The sequence below is a fragment of the Wyeomyia smithii genome, chromosome 1 (assembly GCF_029784165.1).
Source record: "Wyeomyia smithii strain HCP4-BCI-WySm-NY-G18 chromosome 1, ASM2978416v1, whole genome shotgun sequence".
Taxonomy (NCBI): domain Eukaryota; kingdom Metazoa; phylum Arthropoda; class Insecta; order Diptera; family Culicidae; genus Wyeomyia; species Wyeomyia smithii.
The window spans coordinates 137,334,207-137,350,532 of NC_073694.1; the positions used below are offsets into that span (position 1 = coordinate 137,334,207).

General features: G+C 40.2%; 1 protein-coding gene across 1 annotated transcript in view; it reads right to left on the reverse strand.

The window, feature by feature from the left end:
• LOC129718886 (uncharacterized) overlaps positions 1–16,326 on the reverse strand; it is a 380,634-nt gene that overhangs the window by 18,008 nt on the left and 346,300 nt on the right. The window contains exon 9 of the mRNA XM_055670083.1: positions 513–641. Coding sequence (XP_055526058.1) covers positions 513–641 — 129 coding nt within the window. The remainder of the gene's footprint in view (positions 1–512; positions 642–16,326) is intronic.

Below are 16,326 nucleotides of genomic sequence, written 5' to 3' on the forward strand. Positions count from 1 at the left end.
CAATTTTTTATTCTCCATTTAAAAATCGAAGGAAAACGATAAACATTTTTTGAAAATCACGTTTTGTTCAGAAAGTTGCACTCTTTCAGCTGATATATAAAAATCAAAAACCCGTGTAAAGCTTTAGGACCCAATTGTCTCTATTTAACTTTGCGTTAGCTCAGCACCAATGTTTTACTTTAAAATAAACGCACTTAACATGCATTTTTTTTAACAATTCAGTGATTCTACACTAAACATATCCTCTGCTTCGAAAAATTTATGCGGAATTCAATTATTCATCATTCAATAGCATATTTGGATACATTTCGTTTACACGACGTATGGTAAACCTTGAATGATGACAGTCCCGTACTTCGAAATGGAAACAAATGTTCACCTCATTAAGAAAGTGCACGTTTGGTAAACTGAAGTTTGTTGTTTTATTTAGACTCTTTTGAACGTTGTCATCGCCGTTAACATCACGACGATTTATCCCCAATAGTTTTCCTGTGAGCAAGTTCGAAACTTACCGGTGAACCAAAGTTGTGGCCAATTTCGTGCGCCAGTGTTACATGCGAAACGGCAGGTGGAACATGTTTACCGTAGTTCAGTAACGTCACGATGCCGGTGTTGAGTGATTTCAGCGACCCCCGGTAGTGCTGCAAAATAAAGTAAATAGAAACATTTAAATAGGTCGAAAACAGCTATGATTCATTGTAATATCAGCATTAATTGAGCAATATATTTTACAGTTCTGTAAGAGGTTAATGCAGAAGAAAGAAAACTGACCCCCAGAGGGCACAAACTGCAAACGCAGGCACACCGCAGCGCCACTCCGGGTGAATATCACCCGGTGAGAAGAAATGCAAGAAGAAAATTCTTGAAAATGCTCCGAAAACCGCGTTGCTTGCTCTGTTGGATTTCCACTATCAAACTGGAGGAAACGCTGTAATCGGATGCCCTTATCACTGTCGGGTGGCTATTTCAGCAGGAGCGGCAGGCAGCCGGCCGGTATATGCAGCAAATTAATGCTAATGAAATTTGCAAGAAAGCAGCGGTTCGCCGTTCCGCGAACGATCCTAGTTGAATTCTTTTTTTTTGTTGGTTTGCGGTGACGATTCTTTGAAGTTAGTACTAGCTGCATTAATGAAATTCGGTTCGACAAACGGTGTCGGTGTGGCTTTCTTACGCGAAACGAACAATCCCGACTAGCCGTAGAAGGATAGGTTTAGTTTTAATTTGCTCAGAGATATTCGGTTTGTTAATTAGCAATTCGAGTAGAGCAAGTCTTACGCACGCGTTGTTACTTCGTTCGCCTCTCATTGTCTCTTCCACTCTTGTGTGCATAGAATGCCAAATATTTGAACTTAAATGAATATTTATGTGAAAAGTTTTCCTCCACACTAACAAAGCATATGAAGTATCGTTGTGAAATATGATTAGAGTTCATAGAAGGAACCAAAAGCAATTGTATATTACCGGTAACGGTTTTGGCATGATTTTAGTTTATTTCACAAAGCAAAATAATATCGAGTGTATATGAGCAATAATGGTAATGCGCTAATATCTAAAAGTGGTAGTCAAATTATGTCTTATATTGAGTGAAAAAGTTTCAGAAATCGATTGATAGGTGTCTGATCAACGTAAAATGTCAGCAACATGACGATTTTGCTCCAATTCCCCTACAATACTAAAATAGGGTTATCTCGACGTTAAATTAACTGTAAATCGTGTAAATCGTGTAAAAAAAGATTGCGTCGTTTTGAATAAATTATCTGCCACGTGTAAAAAAATAAATCGTGTAAAATAAAATCACGTAAAAAATAATCACGTAAAGAAGCATTTAGTGTAATCAGGCCCGGATTTGAGGGGGGGGCAAAGGGGGCAAATGCCCCGGGCCTCCCGATTCAAGGGGCCCCCCCTAGTCCTTGGGCGACCTTTTTTTTTTGCTCGTCACCTTTCAGAACGTTACCTCTAAATGTTTTTAGAAAAGAGGGCCTCACAAACAAATTTGCCCCGGGCCCCCCACCGTCTAAATCCGGCCCTGAGTGTAATATTATATCAAGAGTGTAAGCGATACTAAAAGATACAATAACAATTTGTCTTCACATGATCCTCCCCCTTTTGTGAAGAGGAGGTCTCATTTTTGTTCAGGACCGGTCAAAACATAAAAATCTCGCTTCATCTATGAGACAGAATCATTGCGACTTGATTTTTTTTACCTAATTTTAAAACAAGACAGGTGTTTTTTTGTGAAAACGAAATAATATTGTGCTGAAATGAATCTAGAGTTTTTATGTGAACCATTGTTAGAGTTCTCTGAAGGATGTCCCACATTAAATTGCGTCACGAGAAAAACGCTGTAGAAAACTACCCATTGGGTATTTCGTTCATTAAGCAGACTACTTATTGGGTAATTCGTCTTGATAATTTTGGGTAGAAGTAATTTGGAGTATATTATTTACACTGTCAGTTTTTCGAAGATTGGAAAAGTCCCGCAAAATCACCCGAAAAACAACGTCTTGAAATCATTTTGTGCAAGCAACTGTAAAATCGTAAACACTCTCATCGGGACATCGGAAAACAACTCGGAATCGTGCAGTCAACAGTGAGTCGTATGATTAAACGTTACTACAAAACTCTAAACATCGAACGGAAGGAGAAATGCGGTCAGAACGGATGTTCTACTAGGGATCAGGATCACAAATGTGTTGTGAAAGCATTTACGCGGAATCCCAATAAAATAAAAAAAATCATGAATCCAATTCACTGTTTGTTAGAGGTGTGATTAATTATAACTCGATACCTCCTGCTGTTAAACGCTCAACTTCTGAAAAAGTTTTTAAACGGGGTTGTCTCGAATATTGGAGCTGAAATTTATGTTACTAGTTAAGGTTATTGTTAGTTAAGTTAATTGATGTGAAAAACTAAGTAACGCGCAGGTAGCAAATTAAAAAGGCTCGCCTTTACGCTACTAGGTAAATTAATAAATTGAAATTGAATCTGTCCTAGTCTTTCGTTGAGAGATCCAAGGACCTGGAGGGACAGCATACAAACAGAGTGCAGATGGCTCCAAATCGTGACGAACCGTAAAATACGGTGGTAAAGCTACGGGTCCGGAAACTATACACGCAGATGCAGACGAAGCCTCATTCTCTCATCATGGATGATGAGACTTGCATCAAGGCGGACTTTCGGCAGCTTTCGAGGTTACTTTTCTTCACTGCTCAGCACAAGTTTGATATTCCAGAGGAAGTAGAAACTTTCGAAGTTTGCCAAGAAATACCTGATTTGACAAGCAACCTGCTTGTGTTGCAAAAGGAGTGCGCTGTTCGTGACTACCGGGACTGTAAACAATGAGATCTACCTCAAGGAGTGTCTGCAGAAGCGCCTGCTTCCTTTCTTGAAGCAACACAAGGAACCTACGATCTTCTGACCGAATCTAGCTTCGTGCCACTATTAAAATTATGTCATGGAGTGGTACGAAGCCAACGGGGTCACTTTCGTACCCAAGGACATGATCCCCTCAACCCACCGGAACTAAGGCCCATGAAAAAATACTGAGCTATTATGGAGCAGGCACTATGAAAGCATCACAAGGAGGTCATATCTGAAGAGGGCATCAAGAAAAAATGGGTTTCCGTACGGAATAAGTTGCAGTCAGATGATGTGCAAAACCTAATGAGTGGTACGGTTATGGCATTGAAGTTGAAAAGAATAAATATGCCTAAAGCTTAGGGGCCATCCACATACCACGTGGACAGATTTTAAACGATTTCGACCCCCCCCCCCCACGTGAACAACTGGTCATATAAATTCCAAAAAATTTGTATGGACCGTGGACATTACACAACCCCCCTCCCCACAAAGCTGTCCACGTGGATGGCCCCTTACTTGGTTGGCGTTATTTTTTAGTTTCTAAAAGTTTGAAAAGGATGGGTCAATTAGGTATTTTTCTACAGCGTTTTTTTCGTGATGCAATTTGATGTGAGACACTCTTCAAATAGTTTATTTCCAATATCTAACAACATAGTATAAAACAATTGAAATTACATTGTTTTCGGTGTTGGTTCACTCGCTACTTAAAACTTGCGTACCTGACCCCTCCATAGCCGAAAAAATGAAAATTCTTTTGCCTGCCATTCTGCAAAATCTGAACCGGAACCTTGTTCAAAAGATCACAAATTTATCATAGTTTTAGGGACAGTACGGGACATTTCGAAATTTTCCGTTGTTCTGGATTTATTGGGGGAAACTGTGCGGGGTAAGTACCGTTCCAGATGCACAGGCTAGATTGAAAACGGTAGCGAAACTTTGCTTGCGATATATCAAACTTTAAGTTTTTGCAAAACAACATTGTTGGCGATCGGTATTTGACCAATTAGACGGCCATTGGCAACTACTGGCCGATTTCCGGGAAACGGTTGCGGGAATGGTTCCGAAAACTAGCTTGCGGCTCATCAAAGAACTCGGCCAGGAACGGCCATTAGTCATCCAATTGGTCAATTGGTCATTTTTTCGGCTCAGGAGGGGTCAGGTACGCAAGTGTTGAAAAAAGAGCAAGTCAAATCGCTTTCTACTAGAAATGCAATTGCAGTAACATTGAACAATAGTAGTTCAAATTAATGGATTACTTCTTAGCTTTGAAAATAAATATGCAATTTTTTGCGTATGTGGATACCGAAACATTTATGTTTGATGAAATGCAAACATCTACTAGTAGCAAGGATCGTTTTGACGATGCAGCGTATTTTAACTCATGTTTTTTTTTTCAATTAACTCAACCATATCATGTAATGTTTATTTATCGTCCGAGATTCAGCGAAATAATCACGTATCCAAGCTGTAGGCGAAGGCAAACGGTAGAATGCAGAAAAGACAAAAATGGAACGAAATATATTGTGGTTTATAGCAGTTTTTGCGCTTCGATAGCTCTTGTTCTCGGGTTCCGTACGTCAATTGTTTCGTATTTTCCACATCGCGGTAAATGTTCCCTAAAATCGATATTTTTTATTGTTACGCCGCGCCGAACCTCGAATGGTAAAAAAAAAGGTTGGATAATTACTTCATTTATATTTTAACCAGGCAGCATCGGGTAACACATTTTATGAATTATTTCCTACTGGCTACGTTGAGTTTGGGTTTTACAGTTTTTCTTATACACTAAGGTCGCTTTTTACGTGTTTTTTTTACGCGGATTCTGGAATTTACGCGTTTTTTTACGCGGATTCCGGAATTTACGCGGTTTTTTTTTACGCGGATTCCGGAATTTACGCGGTATTTTTTTTTGCCCGGATTTCGGTTCCCCTTCACTCGGAATGCAAAATTAACGATGGTTTTTTCTTACGCGGATTCCGGAATTTACACGTTTTTTTACGCGGCACGTATCCCCCGCGTAAAAAGCGACTTTAGTGTACTGTTCCTATCCGAAGTGTAGTCTGACTGTGAAAAGTACCGTAATAACTACAGTTCAAAGCGTTGTTCCAATACTTTAAAGTTTTATCGCAAGCTGAATCCTTTTTGTGATTTATCGTTTTATACCTATGTTAGTTTTTTGAATTGTTTTTATTGTTATCTTGATAATTGAGTAATCACGTAAATAATAAATAAATCCGATGATTACTGGAAAAAATAAATAATTATAGGATTTGATGTATGATTGCTTCAATTTCCCAGATGGCCTCCAAAGTGTCGTTTATTTAATGACACTGGTCGAAGAAGCGAAAAAGTAGGAGGGTGGTATCCAAGACAAGACCGCATGGTTGACGTAGGACTATGGTAGTCTAATGTGTCATTTTGTGACTATTTTGATAATTTATTCTCAGCACCGCATTTCAGATTGAAAATATTCCCTTTACATTGATGAATTTCTTTTGCGAAAAGTGAATCTTCAATATAATTTTCAACTGAGTACAATTTCGTAAGTAGACTTCCTTCTATATTTCATTGTCTTGTTAAAGATGACTCACTCACCGAGTAACCCTCATGTCAAGATGTAATTATTTTCTCTATACCGCAACTGCTGGACTAAGATTGTCATATTGAATTGATTTCATTCAGCTGGAGAAATATAACCATCAGTACAGCTCGTTGAACTGTCTGTGCAAAGATCTGTATGTAGCATTTTGATTTTCTACTGTCTTTTAGATACCCTATATTTAGTCATTAAAAGAAATCCGAGAAAAACAGACTGCCAAATTCCAACATAAACATCAAATAATCATCATCATATATGTTTATGAACATCAAACTTTATCTAAACAAACAAACTTTATCAAACTTCATCTAAATAATGTAGCTAGCCAATGCAGCTTCAAATTTAAGGAGTTTGGAGACAAGGTTCTATTGTTACACCATGGATATGCAAATCAAAAAATTTAAAATATCTGCAGCTGCAGAAAGCGGGCTCGTGATTGGCTGCTAAGCTCAACTGAAAATAGTTGTTTTGAACAATGCGTTTTACTGATTTAGTTTTGGCAATTTTTGTCATTCGATCAAAACATTGGTGGTCAAAATCTGTTCAGTTGTATTCACATAATATTCTCTGGATGCAACATCCAACACCGTCATATACTGTTGCGTGCCTGAAAGTGCGCTGCGCCTCCTGCTATCTGCCTATATCGACACATATAGAATTTTTTCCAGTTGTAAGGTTATTACTTTTTTTTGACAAGTTGGTTTAATACAAATGACCACAATGGCCACAACAGAAAGCAGTCCTGGCATCGACCATTAAAAAAAGCAGAAACGGCTATCAAAGAATGAATTATGGTATATTTACCGTACTTCTCAACAAACTTCTGTTTGCTGTTGGAGAACCACTAATAACTCACGAAAAAAAACGCATTTTCATAGGAAACGCTCAACTAATTTAAACAACATGGAATGTTCATTCCGCGTCGAACACTCGACAGAAACGGACGTGCAAAGTGGTCGTTCTATTACAATCCGGTCCGTGTGTACGAATAGCCAAACAAAAGAGTGTATTATTCGCGCTAATGGCCAACTAGAGTGTGAGTTGTGCCGCTACGTTCTGTACCCGGCTCGCAACTTTGGCTGTATTGGTGCAAAATACCAGCTGCAGTTTTGATCTGTGCACAGTGAATAGATCTTTCTAATTCAAGGCCATCAGTTGACAGTCGAGTCGTGTCGCTGTGCTGAGTGATCTCACACCCGGCTCACTGCTGGTGGCTGTATTGGTGCTGCTGTACTGGTGCTGCTGGCTGCTTTGGGTGCAGCTTCGAACGATCGGACAACCACTGCTGGAAGGAAGAAGTAAATAGGTACGTGTTCTTGTCGGCGCTAGTGCGCTACATTTAGCGCGATGGATATAGATCCCTCGCCTCCCGTGCCACCATCCCCGAACCCCCCTGACCCTGACCCTTCTGTTACCCCCTCCCCTGTTCATTCTCCAGTCCCCCCTCGCCCCAGGCTTTACCCGGACGGATCTCAACAGGGCAGCTATACTGTTTATTTTCGTCCAAAGGCAGGAGTGAATTCAAAGCGATTAAACATACTGCAAATTTCTAAAGACCTGACGAAGGGGTACAAGGCCGTGACCGAAATTTCCAAGGTCCGACCTAACAAGCTCCGTGTCGTGGTAAGTGATCTGGCACAGGCCAATGCTATCGCTTGCTCTGAGCTCTTCACACGCGAGTATCGCGTTCACATACCCGCACGAGACGTGGAGATCGACGGTGTCATAACCGATTCGAGTCTGTCTGTCGAGTGTATCCTAAAAAGCGCAACCGGTTGCTACAAAAATACCGTAACACAGGCGAAGATTTTGGATTGTAAGCAATTGCGGTCCATGTCTCTCGTCGGCGGTAAAAAAGTTCACACTCCGTCAGACTCGTTTCGCGTCACGTTTGCCGGATCTGCACTCCCTAGCCACGTCTTGATCGACCGGGTTCGTCTGCCTTTGCGATTGTATGTACCCCGTGTTATGAATTGCACCAATTGCAAGCAGTTAGGCCACACAGCCGCCTACTGCTGCAATAAGGCACGATGTAGCAAGTGTGGGGAGACTCATGCGGAAGATTCTTGCAGTGTTAATGCTGAAAAATGTATCCACTGTTGGGAAAACCAGCATGAGCTCTCCACATGCCCGGTGTACATGCAGCGCAGAGATAAAATCAAGCGGTCACTTAAGGAGCGTTCAAAGCGTTCTTATGCTGAGATGCTGAAGAAGACCGTGACCACTTCTACCATAACATCGAACCCCTTTGATCTGTTGTCCTCTGATGAAACCGATTCTGACGATTCATCAGCGGGAACATCTTATGCCAATCCTGGGGAGTCTAGGAAGAGGGAAAATGTTTCTTCTCCTAAACTTCCCCGTAAAGGTCCTAAGATTTCCCAAAGTGTAATGAAAAGTACGAACAAACCAAACAGTGCTGCGGAAAAACCGAAGCAAACTCCTCCTGGGCGCACAAATTTAAAGTCCCAGAAGGAGTTCCCAGCACTGCCAGGAACATCTAAAACCCCAGTTGTTCCTTTTGCACATCCAGTTGATGAAACAAACTCTTGATTAGTGAAATTTTCTGACATTGTGGACTGGATTTTTGAAAATTTCAATGTACCCGATCCAATTAAAATTTTTCTTACAGCATTCCTCCCAACAGTTAGATCATTTTTGAAGCAGTTGACTGCCCAATGGCCCCTCCTTGCAGCGATTGTATCCTGCGATGCCTAATTCAACTGCGTATATTAAGGATTCTATCTCTGTCTTACAGTGGAATTGTAGAAGTATTTTACCAAAAATTGATTCGTTGAGAGTTTTGATAAATAAAAACAAATGCGATGCATTTTCCCTTTGTGAAACTTGGCTTACTTCAAATATTGATCTAAACTTCCATGATTTTAATATTATTCGCCTTGATCGAGACACCCCATATGGAGGAGTACTTTTAGGGATTAAAAATAGCACTTTTTCCTTCTATCGTATTAACATCCCCTCGATTCCAGGCATCGAAGTTGTCGCATGTCAAATGACAATACAAGGTAAAGAGCTTTGTATTGCCTCAATATATATTCCTCCCAGAGCACAGGTTGGGCAACGGCTGCTCTTTGATTTAATAGAGCTTCTTCCCTCGCCACGTTTGATTTTGGGAGACTTCAACTCTCATGGTGTGGCTTGGGGTTCCCCTTACAATGATAACCGCTCCTGTTTAATCTATAACCTTTTCGATGACTTCGACATGACTATTTTAAACAACGGTGAAATGACACGTATCCCGAAACCTCCAGCGCGCCCAAGCGCTTTGGATCTATCCTTATGTTCGACGTCGCTACGGTTGGATTGCACATGGAAGGTAATCCTCGATCCTCACGGTAGCGACCATTTGCCTGTTCTTATTTCAATTACCAACGGTCAACTCGCATGCGACCAATTGACATCCCGTATGACCTCACACGGAATGTCGATTGGAAGTTATACGAGGAAATGATTTCAAAAGCGGTCGAGTCGATTCAACATCATCCACCACTTGAAGAATACAACCTCCTCGCGAGCTTGATTCTCGACGCCGCGTTGCAAGCCCAAACGAAGAAATATCCCGGCATAACGATCAAAGAACGGCCTCCCACTCCGTGGTGGGACCAAGAGTTCTCCGATGTCTACACGCAAAAATCCGACGCGTTTTTTGGCCTTCCAGAAGGGAGGTGTACCTGGCGACTATTTACGGTATTCGGAGCTTGATACCAAGCTTAAAAGTTTGGCTAAAGCAAAGAAACGCGGATATTGGCGTCGGTTCGTGAACGAGACGTCGAGGGAGACATCGATGAGCACTCTTTGGAACACAGCCCGAAGAATGCGGAATCGCGTAACGGTCAACGAAAGCGAGGAGTCTTCAAGTCGGTGGATATTTGATTTTGCCAGGAAAGTATGTCCGGACTCTGTTCCTGAGCAAAACATTGTTCGCGATGCGTCTCCGGGCCACGACGCGATAGAATCACCTTTTACGATGGCGCCTGGGTTAGATAGAATCAAATTCAACTTGTTGAAGAATCTACCCGGCAATGCCAAGAGGCGCTTGTTGAACTTGTTCAATAAGTTCCTGGAGCAAAACATTGTACCGCAGGATTAGAGGCAAGTGAAGGTGATCGCCATCCAAAAACCAGGGAAACCAGTTTCTGATCACAACTCTTATAGGCCGATTGCAATGCTATCCTGTATCCGGAAATTGATGGAAAAAATGATACTCCGTCGTTTAGACCATTGGGTCGAATCAAATGGTATACTATTAGATACTCAATTTGGCTTCCGCCGTGCCAAAGGGACGAATGATTGTCTTGCGTTGCTTTCAACAGATATTCAGCTGGCGTATGCTCGCAAAGAACAAATGGCGTCTGCGTTCTTGGACATTAAGGGGGCTTTTGATTCCGTTTCTATTGACATTCTTTCGGGTAAACTTCACCGACAAGGATTTTCTCCAATTTTGAACAATTTTTTGCACAATTTGTTGTTCGAAAAGCACATGCATTTTACGCACGGCGATTTGGCAACTTTTCGCATTAGCTACATGGGTCTTCCCCAGGGCTCATGTTTAGGCCCCCTTCTTTACAACTTTTATGTAAATGACATCGACGAATGTCTGGCAAATTCATGCACGATAAGACAACTTGCAGACGACAGTGTAATCTCTGTTACAGAAGCCAAAGCTGCCGATTTGCAAGGACCATTGCAAGATACCTTGGACAATTTGTCTGCTTGGGCTTTACAGCTAGGTATCGAATTCTCTCCGGAGAAGACTTAGATAGTAGTTTTTTCTAGGCAGCATGAACCTGCTCAGCTTCAAACACGATTAATGGGTAAAACGATTTCTCAGGTTTTGGTACACAAACATCTTGGTGTCTGGTTCGACTCTAAAGGCACCTGGGGTTGTCACGTGAGGTATCTGATGAAAAAATGTCAACAAAGAGTGAATTTTCTTCGTACAATAACCGGACAATGGTGGGGAGCCCACCCAGGAGACCTTATAAGGCTTTACCAAACAACGATACTGTCTGTTATTGAGTACGGGTGTTTCTGCTTCCGCTCCGCAGCAAACACACATTTGATCAAACTGGAGCGAATACAATATCGTTGTTTGCGTATCGCCTTGGGTTGCATGCAATCGACCCATACGATGAGTTTGGAGATCTTAGCTGGAGTACTACCATTGAAAAACCGCTTCTGGAGCCTGTCTTCTCGTATTCTAATCAAATGTGAGGTCTTGAACCGTCCCGTGATTGAAAATTTTGAAAGGCTAATCGAACTTAATTCTCAAACCCGTTTTACGACATTGTATTTCAATCACATGTCCCAAAATATTAACCCTTCTTCGAATATTCCAAATCGTGTCGACTTATCAAATACTTCTGATTCTACTGTGTTTTTCGATACATCCATGATAGAAGAAACTCGTGGAATCCCGGATCATTTACGCGTGCAGCAGATCCCTAAAAAATTTTCCAATAAATATCGAAACATCAACTGCGACAATATGTACTACACTGACGGATCACTTTTCGATGGGTCCACTGGCTTCGGTATCTTCAATAACAATTTAACCGTCTCTCATAAGCTCGATAATCCTGCTTCTGTTTACGTCGCAGAATTAGCTGCAATTCAGTACACCCTAGGGATTATCGAAAAAATGCCCACGGACCATTATTTCATCTTTACGGACAGTCTCAGTTCCATTGAGGCTCTCCGATCGATGAAAGATGTTAAGCACTCTCCGTATTTCCTGGGGAAAATACGGGAACATCTGAGTGCTTTATCCGAAAAATCTACTCAGATTACCTTAGCGTGGGTCCCTTCTCACAGCTCGATACCGGGTAATGAGAAAGCGGACTCTTTGGCTAAGGTGGGCGCAACAAACGGTGATATTTATGAAAGACCAATTGCCTTTAATGAATTTTTCGCATTTGTACGTCAGAATACGATCATCAGTTGGCAAAATTCTTTGACCAAGGGGGAACTGGGAAGGTGGTTACATTCCATAATCCCCAAGGTATCGACGAACCCGTGGTTCAAGGGGTTGGATGTAGGTCGGGATTTCATTTGCGTGATGTCCTGGCTTATGTCCAATCACTATAGATTTGACGCGCATCTCCGTCGTGTTGGGCTCGGGGAGAGTGGTATCTGTGCCTGTGGTGAAGGTTATCACGACATAGAGCACGTTGTTTGGTCATGCCCTGTACACCGTGACGCCAGGTCTAGATTAATAGCTTCCCTGCAGGCCGAAGGTAGGCAGCCGGCTGTTCCTGTTCGTGATGTCTTGGCGAGCCGTGACCTATCCTACATGTCCCTTATATACGTTTTCCTGAAATCCATCCACGCCCCAGTTTAGTCCTATCCCCTTCCGCTTACATCCAACCAAACGACAAGAACACGTTAAGACCCCGGATCCGGAAACAGCAATCAAACCCGCACGATACTTTCAAGGCCCGATGGAAACAACCCAATATGCCAGTCCATAATATCTTGGCCCAGCAGCGGAACAAATTTAATATGCTGCTTACCTATGGCAATGAAAACCATCAAACAGCAAACCTGTGCTTTTAATGCAAAATATTCTAGCTTCAAGTTAGATTTAGTTTCAGCTCGTAGTCGGCAGCGAGGATAAAAAATTTGCATTTAGTTATTAAGATACTTTAGAAAGTAAGCTACCAGATATAATTGGCGCCGTTAAACATTGAATTGTATTTGTGCCGTGTCAAATAAACTATAGATGAAGAGAAAAAAAACATGGAATGTTGTTACGAGTGTGATCAGAGTATTATATAAGTAACTTTAATTTTCTTTCACTGTCGCCGGATTGACGATTTGAGTTGTAAATACTAGCCTGTCCATAAATATATTGAGTAATTCAAACAGCTCACACTCTTAAACGTGAATGCCTCTTTTGCAGGTTAAAATGATTCAAAATTTCCTTTTTATCCTCAATGACACTTTGGAGACTCTAGAATAATTTTTTATAATTGACAGAGCAGTAGGAATAGAATATTCAAAATCTTCAAACGCGGTTGTCTCGGAGCAGTATTTTTTCAAAAGGCATCAAGGATTACTTTCTCAAATTTTATCAGATTTACAGTGACTTTTCTGAAGCTTTGTTGTTACATAATGAAAGTGTGCTGGATTATTTCAATAACTTTATTGTTTTTCTCTCGTCGTTATATTCGAGCCGATTTTTTCCCAATTGATGATGGTTACATCTTTTACCCATACAAAAATTTACGGTGGTCAATTAAGCTATTTAATTTTATTAGAAAGCAAATAAACTAGATCATTTGTGAATTAAATTATCGAATGCTTTGCAATGATTAAAATAGAGAAACTATCCATCAAAAATCGAGTTATAAAATTATCTACGAGACAATCGATCATTTAACTCAAGCCGACAGAGAGTCTAATCTTCTAAAACGTCAATACATTCCCGATGAGGCCATTCTTACCGTGAGCAACAAACAAATCACAAGTCCAACTGTCAGCTTCGATGTGATTCATTCTTGGTGCCCTCACTTAAGGAAGTCGAAAATATTCCCAACTCGAAAATAGCCAAAATCGCTCCAATTACTCTGACGAAAACACAGAATATTTTTAATAGTATCATAGAATACGGTCTTACGAAAAATTAAGAAAAATAAATTTGTTCTAGGTGAAAGTGAATTCAAATTATGTTGCACGCAGTTGTACTCGACATTTTAAGACCATAATTTCGACGCTATCTACAGAACACGAATGTGGAAATAATAACTCACATTTTTGTTTTGAATTAACAATCTTTAAATACATACTTTTGTTATAGGAGAAAAGTCCTAAAAACCCTCTTACAAAAAGCCCTTCTAGGTGGCATTCCTCCGTAAAAGGTGCATCAAGTCAAAATGTTTAAGTTGATGTTCTGATTTAGGGTAATTAAAGCACTTTTTACAGTAGACCATGACTAGCACGCAATAAAAAGAAAAGCGTACTAGTTCACCTTTTTCACACTATGAAAGCGGCTTCTGTACGAAGAAAAGGAAACGAAAGGCTTTCACTTGTCCACGTTGTTTTCATTCATACTGTGAAGACAAAACTTTGTTTAAAGTCTTAGCTCGGGGTGAATACGAATGTTTCTGTAGGTAAATGAGAATGATGGCAAAACATTCAACGGCAGCGAACGGAAAACAAGTAACCTGTCACATTTTTTGTTGTTTTCAGTAGAAGATTTCGTGAATTTTGGTTTCTTAGTCTCAAGGCAAGCCAGTCGCCGTATGTTCGAATCCTGGTTTGAGAGATACTGTTATTACAGTGCACTGCTATTTTTACAGTGATGAAGGTTTCGAACATAAACGTGTTTTAGAGGCTTGGTTTTTCTCTATTGACTTCATTGTTAAACGATGATACCGAAGGAAAATTGTGTGCCTAGGGAAATACTTTTACTCAATCTGGCTCACATAAATTTAAAATAGTTGAGTTTGTATATAAAGTCAAACACAACAACTTTATAGGTTTCCAAATTGCTTATCCAAAACACTTTCGTCGTGTGATAGGGACGGCCGCCTTTCACCGATCTCATCCGATTAGCATAATCAGATGAAACTAAGGCAATGACTGTTTCTCTATACTTACATCTCATAAGTAATGCTACTGGAATAGGGCATTTAAAACGAACAGATACTTCGAATCCTGCCTACAGGTTTCGCATGCTAAAAGGGTCCTTCGTTGAATTTATTCTATTGGCTTTGATTCACAATCGAATTCATCTCCTGTTGTTTGGTTGGTGATGAGTATTTTCCGGCAGCAAATAACCCAAACGAAAGAAGCAAAGATGGAAACTAGTGACCGTATTTTCGTTCAATTTGTTTACATTTTCTCAACAGCCATGCATACACCTTGACTTAGAGAATAAGGGCAAATGAACGATTGTCGGAGGAACCGGGTACAACCATGCTGTCACGTTTCCCGTTAATCCGGGGGCTACAAAAACGTGCCATTCCGTTGATTTCGCTGGTGAGCGGATTTTGATTTTTCCAGTGATTTTCCTCGTTGTTGTTAGGGAGATTATTGTCGACAAAGCGTGTTTGAAGAATAACCCGCCTTTTAACGGGAAATAACGGCAGAAAACTAATGGCCTAGTGTAGAAGGATTAGTGACATTTCTCAAAGATTTAAACTTATATTAAAGCAATCTATAAACATTACGTTTATTTTTAAAAATGACATAGGAGGCGTTAAAATATTGCATTATTGGTATTACTGTTAGTTTTCCCCGATAAATATGTGTCTCTCTCGGGAGGAATACAAACGAAAGAGCCTTCAAGGTCGTCGTTGTCAATTAGAATAAAAATTCAAACATAAAATACCACCAAAAATCAATCGAGGGTAGAGTCAAAAAGCAAAGGTTCGGGTTATCTGATAGGTTGTAAATATTTTATTGTTGTCAATTTAACGTGCACACAGTGCAGGGGCATTTATCGATTGGTTCGACAATTGTCAGCACTTGTAGTTGGATAGGAAAACTCATACTGAACCTTAGAATGAAGGCAAGTTGAGTTTTTTGGCATATTTTTGCACATTACTTTTTTCTTCCCGAAAATATAATCCCTTATGCTTAACGCGAATGATACAAAACTAATATTTGAAAGACTCCTGAAATTGTTATATTACATATCTTTAAAAGACAAATTTAAATGCTGTCTTCGAGAAAAAAGTTTTAAATTTTCTATAAAACTAAATACTGAAAATTTAATACGTTATTCACATCTGCACAGTTATCACCTAAGTGTTGGAGCGAATGCAAATAATGCAAAGAGGAGGATGTAATTGTGTAAGTAGTGATAATACAAACAACAGGGAGCATGTTTTTTAAGGACGAGTCGCAAAGTAGACATAAAAAAATCGGAGAGCAAAAAATTAGACACTAGAAAGCTATTTGTTATAGGTAGTTAATATAAAAATAGATCTAGATATGTCTTCAGTTTTTGGAAAATTGAGAGTATAAATCAATTTAATGCTTATCTATTTACATACTAGTGAGTTTCTGCTTTCCTACTCATCCTTCTTTTGTGAATGAAACATTCGTCCGTAATTGGGGGATTAGAAGTAAAATTAAAATAATTATTATGAAAACAATTAATTAACACGTAAATGCTCCCGTGAGCCGCTGAAAGTAATAAGCGGTAACGATTCTTGTCTGGTGGATAAACCGAAAGCAGTGTTTAGGTGTTCGATTTGATGAAACTCTATCACGCTATTGCACCATAATAGAGGACAGCGCTTCCGGTGGAAGTTGAGCATTTCATCCTCCGTTACGGTAGCAAAAAAAAAATACCGGAAAGAATAAACAAGCAAACGCACACTTGCCAGTGGAAATGA